The sequence below is a fragment of the Ceratosolen solmsi genome, unplaced genomic scaffold (genome assembly GCF_000503995.2).
Source record: "Ceratosolen solmsi marchali unplaced genomic scaffold, CerSol_1.0 scaffold41, whole genome shotgun sequence".
NCBI lineage: Eukaryota > Metazoa > Arthropoda > Insecta > Hymenoptera > Agaonidae > Ceratosolen > Ceratosolen solmsi.
This window is the reverse complement of record NW_011948424.1, coordinates 7,163,351-7,178,001: the sequence shown is the minus strand read 5'-3', so window position 1 is coordinate 7,178,001 and position 14,651 is coordinate 7,163,351. Positions and strand designations below refer to the sequence as shown.

General features: G+C 35.1%; 2 protein-coding genes across 2 annotated transcripts in view; both read right to left on the bottom strand.

Annotated features, from left to right (window-relative positions):
* LOC105362747 (uncharacterized) overlaps positions 1-3,991 on the bottom strand; it is a 7,930-nt gene extending 3,939 nt beyond the window's left edge. The window contains exons 1-4 of the mRNA XM_011500235.1: positions 3,613-3,991; positions 2,133-2,207; positions 885-1,218; positions 5-443 (exon numbers count right to left, since the gene is read on the bottom strand). Of these exons, the coding sequence (XP_011498537.1) occupies positions 5-443; positions 885-1,218; positions 2,133-2,207; positions 3,613-3,615 (851 nt within the window). The 5' untranslated portion in view covers positions 3,616-3,991. The remainder of the gene's footprint in view (positions 1-4; positions 444-884; positions 1,219-2,132; positions 2,208-3,612) is intronic.
* Positions 3,992-8,558: 4,567 nt separating this feature from the next.
* The window catches only part of uif (sushi, von Willebrand factor type A, EGF and pentraxin domain-containing protein uif), a 22,385-nt gene continuing 16,292 nt past the window's right edge, over positions 8,559-14,651 (bottom strand). The window contains 7 exon segments of the mRNA XM_011500234.1: positions 8,559-8,763; positions 9,308-9,424; positions 9,692-9,894; positions 9,968-10,317; positions 11,946-12,583; positions 12,708-12,898; positions 13,624-13,719. Coding sequence (XP_011498536.1) covers positions 8,732-8,763; positions 9,308-9,424; positions 9,692-9,894; positions 9,968-10,317; positions 11,946-12,583; positions 12,708-12,898; positions 13,624-13,719 — 1,627 coding nt within the window. The 3' untranslated portion in view covers positions 8,559-8,731.

The window sequence follows — 14,651 nt, the reverse complement described above, 5'->3', positions numbered from 1 at the left end:
AAACAGATCTTGTGATTGCTGTTCTTGTTGCTTCGCGTCTGCACCGATCACCGATTCTTGATAATAAAGTGGCAATTCAGCTGTAGATGTATTAATCCCTACATTGCTTAACTGCGTCCACGTTATATTGTCATTATTTGCATCCATTGTCGATTCAACTTTAGATGATAAACCAATCCACCCATCACTGCGGTTTTTCGGTTCACCAACGTCATTAATAATATTTCTGATATTATTATCATGGAAATTAATTTGCTGCTGCTGCTCAGCTACTGCGTTGGTGCTATTAAACTGTGGTAGAACGTCGTTCGTGGCAGATATTAATTCGGGTGCGCATACAAACGTTTCACCGTCATTGTTGATTTTTCCCTTGATCGCTTGCACCGAGGCAGCGCTTGTCATATCTGTTGTAGTCAAGACATCGCTGTTCTCACTTTTTAACTCTGAAATATTAATTTTCAACAAATATTTATAGACGGTCATATTATCAATTCAAAAATATTATTAATTTATTGCTTAATATTTAATTTTGTTGTCAAATATATATATATATACATATAAAGCTCCTATTGTTGACTGATCGAATTGATCAATGTCGAAATAAAAAGATGTAAGATGTAAAAATAAATCAGTTAAATTGAGATTCTATACTACTTACATATCTCAGTTATTAAAATCGAAACATCTTACGTTTAATGCAATGCTATTTGGTCTAATGTGTTCTAAAACGAGTGAAGTAAACACCAAATATTTAGACAAATGTTTGTTAAGCTGATACGCAATTGTTTAAGAAATAATGTACACGTACGACTTACATCTATAATGTCGCTTAAGCAGTGTGAAAAATGATCGTTAACTGTCACTGTTAAGAAATTCTAATTTACCTGTAATCATCGAAGTCATCGCGGATTCACCTGCAGCAAAATTGTATCGCCCCTGTACACTGGCCATGCACCAGCCGCTCAGATCCTGGAAGTTTTCCTCCCAAGTAGAAGGATATACGGCTGCCACCTCCTTGGCAGCCTGACCTTGGACTCGGGACTTGCTCGTGTAACTCGGTGGTTCGCGCAAAAACGTGTTTAGCTCTATGGCCGGATCTTTTTGGGATATGATTTCGATTTTTTCCGGGGTTAAGGCATCTGCCTTTTGTTGTTGCCGCAATCTCACGCCACGAAAAGCAGATGATTGGCGAAGCTTTAGGTTGCATGATTTTAATCCCTGTGTTTAAAGGAGCATATATATTAACGAAACATATATTAGCATTCGTGTGTTTGTATTATTGTGCTTGTAAATTCAATGGATTGGCTTTAACGAAATGCGTTAATCCTCATTTAATAAAGGACTTGCACTTATTTTCATATTTCAATAAACTTATTAATAATTACACGAATATCGTGCACCTTCCGTTAAAATGAATTAACTTAATGATTGATACAAGGCAAATAAGCCATAGTTTAACCATTAAAATGCAATTCAAAGTTAAATGTTGTTAAATAACTTATTTCCATATTATTATTACATTCATAATAAATATTCATTAAATTTGTATATGCAATATATATTCAAAACTGTTCATGCTACCATTAGAGTGCATTAATTTTAGCAATAATTTTATAAAACAGTTTAGCACCCAAAGGAAGAAAAAAGACAAAAAAAAATCTTCCAACGATAAATGAGATATCTACTATTAAATTTGCATCTAATCAAATTATCATTAATCTTAGGGATCAATAAAGACAATAAACACTATGGCAATAAAGACATTAATAATTTATGAACAATATGATTACCGATTATTCATCAATTTCATTATAATTATTTAATGAAATTTTCTATTAATTGTGATAATTTCATTTTACTTAAACTGAAACATATATGTAAAATATGATAAATATGCAAGTGTAAATAATAAACCTGTTTTTGGTTCATAAAATGCCATAATAAAATTACAGCCACTAACAATAATTCCGATAAAACTCAAAAACATTGTTACACGGTAAGATATTATGTTTTCGTTTCTATGAATAATAACATTAAAGTCGCCTAATAACAATTAGTATGTTCCACTAAATATCTACATACTCTTTTGCATTTATCATTTACTAATGTTCACATCTACAAGTAATACTTACTTTAACTTCGACCCCGTTCTCAATTGAAATGTTGCTGGCCGTTTGTTGGTTGAAAACGGGAGGGATTTTGGATACCTAAAAATACATTCATAATTATAATATATTTTAATTTTTTTTTTTTAATACTAACATTATAAACTTATTTTATAACAATTGTCACTAAAAATTCAATTGGAAATAAAGTTTTTGATAAAGAATGTATAATTATTTACAATGAAATTAAGATATTATTATTTAACCAAATTTCATCTAAACTATGTTCATTAACCAAATCTTCATTTTCATTTAAATTATACATTAACTGTATAATAACTGTATAATTTTTCTTCGTATTCAATTTCTGATTTTTTTTTTTTTGTTATCGTGTCTTGCAAGGGCAACGAACTAAGTTTAATGTAAACTATGTATTTAATGTAATGTTTTATAATCTTTATATCAAATTATCAGCAGGTAATTAAATGATTTTTTATTTTACCTGTCATCTTTCATAAAATACGTAGTTTTGAATGGCAAAACTATGTTATAAATCTAACTCAATATAAATAAAAAATCTTGATCAAACAAATAGTTAAGATAACCGCATGCTATTAATACTTTATGATTAAAAATTAATAAAGCGTGTAATATTAAAATAAAATCTCCTGTACCTTATCATACTTTAATAAGAAATATTAAATTTTGTTTTCATCAATCTATTACAAATTATTTTATCTCGATAATGTCATATTACGCTACTACTACATGATTACAAATTCAAATATTTTTGCATGCATTCTTGGTTCATGAAACGCGAGTGGTAAATTAAAAAAAACTTGAAATTCAAACTTTGCAAATTAATTAACGTTAATGATAATTATTTGTTCATTTGTTCTATAATTATTACGGTCTAATTTATCCATTACATCGGATTTTAGAAGAATATTCAGTACGAGCTTAAATCATTTAATCGTCGGTCTAATTATATAACTTGTTCTTTATTATTGCCGTACGTTGTCAAAATTTACTAAATTCATTGTCAGTATTAAATCGAACGATATTGTATAATTTAGAAAATTTAGACATTCTAATGTAAAATGGTGGTAGCCAAAACATTAAATTTAAAACAAAAACAAAAAAATATGTACAAATGTGTGCTTGAATGTGACGGAAGGCGAGGGATGCTGAGAATAACAATAACAGTCGAAGTAACGATAGTCACTTTTTTTTTTTTTTTTTATTTATTTATTTTTTTTTTATTTTTTCAAACACACAAAATAAAACAAAACATGCAACAAACTAAATCTATCGAAAATTCGTAAGCAAATAAAATCGAATGACAAACTCATGCGCTAGTAGTTCTGCATAAACGAGCATACACAAGCGCCTTTGTTACGTAATAACAAAGCACGTGACAACTATACAAAGGATTCATTTGATATCTAAAATAAACCACCATTTAATTTCCATAATATTACAGATAATACATTAACATGCAATTTACCATTCGATCCTTATTCCCTATCCTTCCCTATCCCGACGTAGAACAAAGAAAAAACGCTAAACACAATATACATTAATAGCGACGTCATTCTCGAACGTTCGATACACGTGTGCACACATGCAAGTACGCCTGCCACTGTGTGCTATGGCGCGCGCGTGTTGGTTTGGCGTTGTTTTGCGCGGCATTCGGAACGATCACATGCTTCTCGTACAAGCGCTACATACTTATGTTGTTTACCCGGTTTATTATTATCGTTCATTATCTATCGAACTGTACGACTGGCATCATTTACTAGAGCCTCACAATAAACGTCAAATTTAGCAATGACTCAGCGCTAAATGCTCCAATAGATTACGTAAATTAGTCACCCTTTTGAGATAGATCGCGTTGGATCGGTATCAAAATTGATGCAAATCCGTCGCCACGAGCCCGGTGGTAGTAGTGGTGTTGGCGGTCGCGGCGGGGGCGACGGCTGTGGCGACGACAGCATACGTCGATTACGTAAGCCACGCGATGATATATCGATGGGGGTTTCAGCTCGAACGCGCACGAGCCGCCAACTAGTCTCCTATCGCTAAATAATGTAATCGCCTTGATAACTCACCCTCCTCACAAAAGCTCGCTCTATCCTTATGACTTCCTCGCCACCAAAATGCCACCGTCGTTTATCCTTAGTCCGCTGCTCTTCTCCCTACGTGGAACAAAGCGGGCCCATGCGGTAGTTACCTCTTCCTTGCGAAAACGTAGCAGCTCGCCTCCTCGATACCTCCGAATCTCCACGAATCTCCACGAATCTCCACGAACCAAAGTCCTCCTCCACGAGTCCTCCGACACGACGCACAAAACTGGCCGATACGACCTCGGTACTTGGGCACACACGCGCACCCACACCACTCACACGTAAACTGAAAGCCAACTCTCGAGAAGAGTTCCCTACGGCCTGCGTCCAAGCGTCCAATATCCCCGGCCCCGTCAACGACAACAATAACAATCTCTCGCGATCTTTCCCGACTCACTAATCAACTGTCTTACTTGCTGCTGCTTATGGCGCAGGAGCTTGAAATTTGCGAACGACGATTGGCAGATTAACTCGCCAACGCAATCGTGCAAAGTCCCGCCGTTTCTCTTTCTAATCGTCGGACGCGACTGCGCGGAGCTACCAAATGCCTTTGAAACGGCAACCAATCGGTGCAGCTCCGACTCGTCGTATCGAAGGCGCAAGGCACAAACGCTCGGTCGGACTCACGCGCATGACGGCATCGACTCGTCTCTACCCCCCCCCCCCCCCCCCCCCGCCTCTCTCTCACTCTCTCTCTCTCTCCCACCAATATACAGGGGCTCACCCCCACCCAACTTCCCAACCGACCTACCGACACAGCACCCTACTCCTCGTCGATCTGGTAGTCGTCGTGGTCCTCTACGTCGTTTACGTCGTCGCGCCAAGTTTCTTTTGTACGCCGATGGGCGCTCTGTGCCCAAAGTCTCCGCTCAGCGACTTACACGTGCCGAATATTCGGCTCTTCCTCGTTCCGCGACCCCTCCTAGGTCACCCTACCAGCAGCTCCCGATCATCTACTTATAATAAAAGAAACGTGCATTAGTGGACGTGCTATTATGGACGTATTTAAAAGGCTTACTGGCTTGGTAATACACACTGGCCCTCCGATTTATAGAAATGTAAATGGAGGGAAGGTGAGATTTCAAAATTGAAGGGTTCAGAGCGAAGGGTGGAAGGGTCGCTAGATTGGCCGCGGGATGCTTGATTCGCGGCGCATATCATCCGGGAGACGACGAATCTCGTCGATCTAGCCCGTCATTTGGCCAAGCACGTGTAATTTTCGATTCGCGGCTGCCAAAGTATTTTAAGCCCGAAGATTGGTTCAAGATTTAGAGAACATGTCACTTTGTATTATTTCTGGTTTGTTTGGTCGATGAGTCGCACACGCGCACGCACACGCACTCGCAAGCGTCCGATGCGCAAATTGTCGATAGATTATTTGATAACTTACAAGCAAGCCGAGTATATGCTAATTGTAATTGTAATGTTAACGCGAATTTCAATGTTTATCGCGGTAGATCTATGATTAGAACACGACGTTAATGTTCTTTTTGCTCTTTTGTTTATGTTTTGTCTTTGTTTTTGTTTTGATTTTTTTTTTCTGCTCTGCATCTATATCTTGTTGGCGCTAGGTAGCGCTCCTACTAAAATTACGTCCTTTGGTACAATCTCATTGGTACGTTTAAATAAACAAATATTTATATTCAGTAGACCGAATTCCTGAATTAATTATAATTAACCAAGCTATTTCTAATTTTTTTAAGAATACGTCACTGTTTCTTTATTATTGATGGTAGCAATTACTACTTAAGCAGCCATAGAGTAATCCATAGAATGTATAGAGAAAATTAATGGAAAAGTAAAGCAAAAAGTGAAGAAAAAAAACGCGTGCTCACAAATTATATCAACATTATTTTTGAGGCGTCTCGATAATCAAATATAATAATTATATTTTGCAATTTTTTATCTTATCGTGTATAGTGTGCGTGATAAGGCCCGATATTCCGAAATAAGTATGGAAAATAAATTAGTCGTCTAATTTTTTTATAGACTACGATGTCGGAAGCATTAGCATTTGAACATTTGAACATTATTTAGCAATTCTAGCAAGTACAAATAAAACCTAATGCCTTCATAATGTCTGTGCATTAATTTATCTACATATATAATTTGGATATCAATGTATAAAGTAAAATATACTTGTATTAATATGGTATTGAGGTGATTCAAAATTCTCAAGAATTAAATATCAATTACTAAAATTAAAACTTTATGTCTCATAGATACACGTTCAATTTCACATAAAAAACACACACGCACGCACGCACACACACACACACACACACACATATATATATATATTTTTTTTTTTTTTATATGTAAAATAAAGATAAAAGATATAAAAGTCGATTTATGAGAATTGGTCTAGCAAGCTTCAATATTGTTATTCATAAATATTTATCTAATGCTTTATTAAGCACATTTACTGCGCTTTTGTTTTTGGCACTCTGCATCAATAAATCGTGAATATATCGGAAATCAAAAACATTAATTACATAATAACGAAATTATTAAAGAGTTTTATATAATTATTTCAGATTTATGTTCTATTTGAAATGTGAATTACATAAAATTAAAATATATATAGAATAAGCGCGCGTTCCTTTCAGCACGAAAAATCACGTTTAAAATCATCATTAAATGTAGTTAGAAATGAAAATTTATCTTTCAAGTTTTAATTACTCGTGCACTTTATAGCAAATGTTAAATAAATTTCTGCTTTTATTAAATTAAACATTACAATTGTCGATTGCAATATGCAATCGCAATCTTACCAATTGTATCAACGAAATTGAATTTTAATGACGAATCCGAGCATTGTTGAGTAACAGATAAGAATTTGAAAAAGTACTTTCAAATGACAAATAATTAAATGTTGACAAAAAAAAAAGAAAAAAATTATTAATGAAAATATAAAGTAAATGAGCATTGTTCGTTATAAATATTCTTTGAAAATAATTTTAAAAAATATATTGATACTTCCCTTGGTATTAATTAAGAAACAAAAATTTACCCAATAAAATTCGTGCACATATAAAAGTTTAAAAATTTATATTTCATTAATAGATTGTTTATATCGGTAAAATACCTAACGTAATTATAAAATATTTCATTTAGCAATATTAACATTTCCATTTTAATTTTAAAATATTAATAATTTATTATCCGTAAAAAGAGATAAAACTAGATGTAAAAAATACATAGACATATTTTTTTTTTTTTTTTTTTTTTTATTTTTTATTTTTATTAAAAACAATTCGTCGAAGCATTTTTACAGTGTCAATAGTAAACCAGCTCTTCGTTTAAAAAACAATACCTATCGATGAAAATACTTTGAGCCTTCTATATTCCTATTGACTATGAAATGTTTTTTGCATGCTTATAATGTTAGTCGTCGGTTATAATAGTAATTTTTTCAAACAGTATACTTCCACGTTTCTGTCGATGTGTAGTGTAAATTATTGTACAAAATAGTTACATATTTATAATAACAAAATATACCTATGGAGAATAAAAATCGTTTAAATCTAAATTAATTTTAATAATATAATAATTACAATCAGTACACGCTTATCATTCCAATCGCATCTTCATCAAGAATAATCAAACTGCAAAAACAATTTTATATAAAAATTTAAATAATAATATGTAGAGCCTACAATGCATTTTAAGAATTATTTAATATCTTGGAAATACATACATAATATAGTTGTTGATGGATGTTCGATAAAACGAATAAACGAACAAAAGCATTCCCATAAGAATTGAAACATCAGGCATAACAAACAATTGCGTATTACATGTAATAAGGATCACTTAGTCAACTCCTCAAATTAAATACAAAATGAAAGTACACAAATATACTTTTAAACATGCAGGTAGGTCTAGTACACAACTCATTCGTCTTCTGTCATACAAGCAAATTCAGTCGCACTTAATACATAATAAGTAATAATCGTTTCTTATATTAATAATAAATCAGCATCCATTTGGAGTATTATTTTGTTCGAAACGTACGAAGTGCGAGGAAAATGCATCAGAGCGGCGATCATCGGCTAATCATGAATGGTAATTAAACGGGAATTACTCCCCGCTACTACTGTTCTTATTCTTTTCTCCCTTTTTTGTTTTGTTTTTTTTTGTTTTTTAATGCAATTGTTAAAATTGATCGCGGCTCCAGTGCTATTTTACTCAAGCGGTTCGTCGCGCTTTCTTCCCTAAAATAAAATATGTTTCCTTAACTCCTTAAATCTTTTGTTCTTTCGTGTTACACGTTCAGATTAAAAAGTGCGATAAATACATAATCGTATATTGTGATTCTTTTTTGTTTTTTTTTGTTCTTTTTTTTTTTTTTGTTTTGTTTTGTTTTGTTTATGTTAACAAAGAAACGAATCGATCGGTTCGCCGACGTCGGACATACACAGAGACATTCGTTGAGCTCGGCGTATTTATGGAGATTCGTCACTTTCGACTCGAGATTTTGGCCACTTTTCCCGAAAGTCACTGACCTTCGCTATCGCTGTCGCTCTTATCTATAAAGTCACCACAATTTAACACAATTAACTTTTACATTGTCCAGTCATGAACTTGCACTGATTATATAGTAATATGCATATATATATGTGTGTGTGTGTGTGTGTGTGTGTGTGCGTGCGTGTTTGTTTGTTTGTTTGTTCGTTTGTTTGTGTATGTGTGTTTGCTTGTGTATAAACTTACATGCTAATTCATAGGCAGAGAAATAAATAGTTTGTGTGCGTGTGAGTGCGCGCTTTTGTTACGCTTTTGATTGTGCGTGGGTGCACGAGTGCACTTGCATGCGTAAGTTTAATGGTAAAGGTAAATATATATATATATATATATATATTTTATTATTTATTTTTTTTTTTTTTTGCCTGTGTATGCACGTGTATTGTACGACTGTGCGTGTTTTCTGTGCATGCATTGCAAGCATATATTATTTATTTATAATATTTATAATATTTATAATATTTATATGTGAAAAGTACATATAATATTCGTAGTATGATGTGATTTTGAAAATAGTGCTATGTTTGCAGTGTTTTTGTTTTTACGAACCTTTCTTTCCGGGATACGCGTGGCGTTTCAGTCTGTCGTAAAGATCATCTTTCGTACCGTAAATGCTCGCGTTCGATCGTGCGAGGCTATTCATTTTCCCGCCATTGTGTAAACTCTCTGCGTGCAACGTGAACAAAGAAAAGTTTTTTTTTCAAGATTTACATTACATTTTTTGTTTGCATGCGATTGTTCTTATTATAATTCTTTAATCAATAGCACACATAATATATTGCAGTTTCATGCGACTTGTGCGACTCATGGTCACTTTATAATGCTATAATAATTTTTTTTTTTTTTTTTTTTTTTTTTTGTGTGCGTGGCAATTCATATAATGATAGAGTGCTCAAAATATAATGGCGTCTGATCGCTCAGATTCGCTCTTACCTTTCATATAAGTTTCATTATAAAAGTTGGGCATTTCCCAACCGTCTTCCTCGTCGTCGTAATAGTGCGCATACGTGCTGTGATGCGACGGTGCGATTGATTCTGCGTAAGGTGTTGGCGCACCATAGTAGAAATTAACTTGTGAACCATTCTGATCGGTCGCTGGTGATAGCATCTTCTTTGGCTCCTTCTTTCTCGACGCCCTGCAGAGAATCGTTAGTTCAAAATTCAATCGCAATTAGGGTGTTTGATGTAGTTGAACCTCTTAAAAACAACCTGGCGCAAATCATCCAGACGAGCAGCACGACGATGATGATGAGAACAACGCCACTCGCTATGCCACCGGTGATGTAGAAGAAGGCGGACTTTTCCGTGCAATGCTTGCCGGTGAAGCTGCCGCTACATCGACACGAGGGTTGACCTCTCGAGTCCTTCAGGCAGACGCCTTCGTTGTCGCAGAAACCTAGGCACACGTCGACGCACTCGTGACCCGTGCCGTTGTAACCAGGCTTGCACTCGCATTTGAAGTCGCTAGTCTCGGGTATGAGTAGACAGTAAGCGTTTGCATCGCAGTGCATTTCCTCGCCATTCACCTCGCACGGGTTTGTGCATTCGGCCTTGCTCGTCTGTCGAATGAATGAGTTGATTAGAGGTATCGAGTCAGCCGTATGTTGCCTCGTTGATTGTTAGGCATTTGTTAGTGATGTACAAAATAAAAATTAAATTTTACATAATTTCTTTTCATTATTCCATACAGGATATAGAAGTTTCGCCATTTGGTAACAATTTTGGTAAGGCTAATCGGTTTAAACGTCCTTTTCTTTCCTTTTTTGTAATTTCTGGTATCTTTAATGTTGAAATTGTGGGACGGAAATTTGAAAAATTAGGCTTCGTACTAATTCATATGTATCGCGTAACTTTTTTTTTTAGTTTCTTGATAGCAGCGTCGGTTTGGTAGCGAAAAGCGAAATAGCGAAGGGTAAGACCGCGTTGAAGATAATTGTTTTTATTATTTTTTTTTTTCTTCCATTTGTTATATTATAGCGAAAATCTACAAGACATATTCGAATCAATTCCCTTACATGGAAGACATTAAAATGTCTAATACTATAAAATATCGTTTAAATATTATCTTAGTTGGTAAAGAAATACTTTCTAAAAGTTCCAATATTTAAGTATTTTCTACAATCAATATATACAATGTCAATATTTGAGTAGTGTAGCCAACTAATTGTATCAACATGTTTCCTTTAGTCATATCTAGGTTGCTTCATTAAACACTTTGCTCCGCTTCTATCTATATCTAATGTAAATAGGACGCTTTGTTAAAGCAGCAAAATAAATATAGACAAATCAGACATAAGCTATAAAAATTTTTGTCATTGCGTTCGATTCGATAAATGAATATGGAAAGAATGTCATTTGTTATTTATATAAAGGCAATTTGACTTTGATTAAAAACATAATGAATCATAATGTCAATTATTTATTTGAAGAATGTATTTGAAACTTAAAAAACTGATGCGTATATACAGTTTCCCACAAATGATAAGCAACAATACTAATTACAGATTATAAATATATGTACTATCAATGTCATTATATATAAATATTTAAATCGGTTAAAAGTGCCAAAAAATATTTCATTGACTGATCGATTTGAATACGGTCTTATAAATCGTAGAAACAACTACTACAAACATGATATCTTTTAGAAAATTTTCTTAAAAGTCCTTTAAAATAATACGCGGGCACGCGCGCACAGACAGGGAGAGTGCGAGAGAGAGAGAGAGAGAGAGAGAGAGAGAGAGAGAGAGAGACATGCACGTACGCATACACTAATATATATGACACACACACGCGCGCGCGCACGCACGCACGCACGCATATTTATATCGTGTTTATGTAAGAGTGTATACAATGAATGAATAATTCAAGAAAATCTTGAATGCATTAAACGAACTGATAAGTTATAAATAAATGCAAAAATTTAGTAAAATATTAATTGAAAAGGTCATCTCTGATGTTTTCTATACACCAAGAGTAGAATAGTAGAATAGAAGAATTTATTGATCCTTGCCTCATTGGTATCATTATCGTATAAAAATATTACAACTACGTCACCCACCTACCCACTCTCTCTCTCTCTCTCTCTCTCTCTCTCTCTCTCCCCCCCTCTCTCTCTCTCTCTCTCTCGGTGGGTATGCTGCATGGATGTGCGAGATGTGCGGGCTGCTGGGGATCAAACACTTACGGCTGAGGCTCCTTTGGTGCTGGTGTTGGGCGGACAGGGTATGCAGGACGTTTGCTGGGCCTCGGGCTGATAGGTGCCCTTTTTGCACTCGATGCACTCGTTGAGAGTGCCGTTGAGGTGGGAGCCTGGCTCGCAAACCGGCAGGGAGCACTCCTCGATGGCCGCGGAGCCGAGGTTCGGCGTCGTCCTACCGAGGGGGCAGGCCTGGCAGGCCGCCTGGACGCCCTGAGTCCTGTAGGTGCCTCGAGGGCAGGGCTCGCACTTGCCCTCTACAGCCAGCTGCTGCCCGGAGCCACACTCGTCCCGGCACTCCTCCCGCGAGACGGCCTCGGCCGTGCGGGTCGTCTTCCCGAGGCCGCAGAGCTGGCAGGAGAAGCTTCCTTCCTCCGGCTGGTAGAAGCCGTGTCCACAACTGCGGCAGAGTCCCGCGACATCGTCGTAGTACTTGCCAGCGGGGCAGCGCTCCTTACAGTCGGCGGCGCTACGGGCACCCGGGCCGATGGTCACCGAGGTGCGGCCCGCTATCACGGGGCAGGGGCTGCACTTGAGCTGTCCGGACTCGCTCTGATAGCTGCCCACGGGGCAGGACTCGCACCTCTTCGACGTCGTCTCGTAGAAACTGCCGACGGCGCAGGGCACTGAAATCGAGGTTCCATCGAGCCTTTATTCCTGCCGGGAGATTTTTGGTGGCGGCGTGGGCGGGATCGATGCGTGTCTGAGTTTCAGGATGGGCGGGAGGGTGAGGGAACTTATGAATCTTACCGCAATCGGGAGCCATTACGACTTGACCAACCGGGCAAGCGTAATCCGATTCCAATATTAGGGAGGCTGGGTCTGGTACGGTGTTTGGTAAGATGTCGTGGACATCGAATTGGTCTTCCTCGAGGATCAATCTCTCCAGCAACGTCTGAACGGTCGCTCTTTCGTTCGAATTGGGATTCAAGATTGGATCACTAAACATGCAAAAAATTTGTTAATAAAGCTATTAGCTTTAAGGACTAATAAGGCTAGTACATCTCACATACTCATAAGTCATACGCACATACGCACATACGCACACGCACGCACGCACGCACGCACGTACGCACGCACGCACACACTTATATGCGGGAGTTTATGTACAGCCGCGATGATTGTCTGTGTTAATGATTAAACGATATATAAATTACATAATTAGTAAATCGTTATGTGACATTATATACTGTTGTTTTAAGTGTAGCACCATTGTAGTCCTTCAGTTTAACCTGTTTGTAAAGAAAATCTTAAGGCGTAATAATTCGTATTTGTTATGTAAATTGTAATATAAACAACTACGTTCCAACGAAGCTTAAAAATCTAATTAGGCACTAAAGTATCTAAACTAATATTTTAATAAGTTAAGTGTGTGTCTTATCATGTATGTATGTAAAGCGCATGCATCATTCCAGTTCCGAGACTATGATTAAAATATTACATCGTCAACAATGTCCTTATAATTATAATTTGTTTGTTATATTGTTCAATTTGTTATATTTAGGTATATTTGTTATATTGGTAATTATTATTCAGTTTTGCACGACTGTTCGTTCCCAATTCGGGAGATAATCTAATTCCCCATTAGTGACGGTTAAATATCTGCAAATTACAAACAAAAAAAAAAACCACAATAGTTTCTTAACGCGCGAAAACTATTTCTTACTTTATGGCTGGAAAGGATATTTCCACTTCGTAGGTATCACTGCCTTGGCGCGCTTGTCTCATTCTATGGTGCAAGAAATTTTTCAATTTTATACAGCTGTTGTATTATGTATGGTTTTCTTTATTCTTTTTTCTTTCTCTTTTTTTCTTTTAATATATATTTATGTATTTATGTATGTATGTATGTATTTATGTATGTATGTATGTATTTATGTATGTATGTATGTATTTATGTATGTATGTATGTATTTATGTATGTATGTATGTATTTATGTATGTATGTATGTATTTATGTATGTATGTATGTATTTATGTATGTATGTATGTATTTATGTATGTATGTATGTATTTATGTATGTATGTATGTATTTATGTATGTATGTATGTATTTATGTATGTATGTATGTATTTATGTATGTATGTATGTATTTATGTATGTATGTATGTATTTATGTATGTATGTATGTATTTATGTATGTATGTATGTATTTATGTATGTATGTATGTATTTATGTATGTATGTATGTATTTATGTATGTATGTATGTATTTATGTATGTATGTATGTATTTATGTATGTATGTATGTATTTATGTATGTATGTATGTATTTATGTATGTATGTATGTATTTATGTATGTATGTATGTATTTATGTATGTATGTATGTATTTATGTATGTATGTATGTATTTATGTATGTATGTATGTATTTATGTATGTATGTATGTATTTATGTATGTATGTATGTATTTATGTATGTATGTATGTATTTATGTATGTATGTATGTATTTATGTATGTATGTATGTATTTATGTATGTATGTATGTATTTATGTATGTATGTATGTATTTATGTATGTATGTATGTATTTATGTATGTATGTATGTATTTATGTATGTATGTATGTATTTATGTATGTATGTATGTATTTATGTATGTATGTATGTATTTATGTATGTATGTATGTATTTATGTATGTATGTATGTATTTATGTATGTATGTATGTATTTATGTATGTATGTATGTAT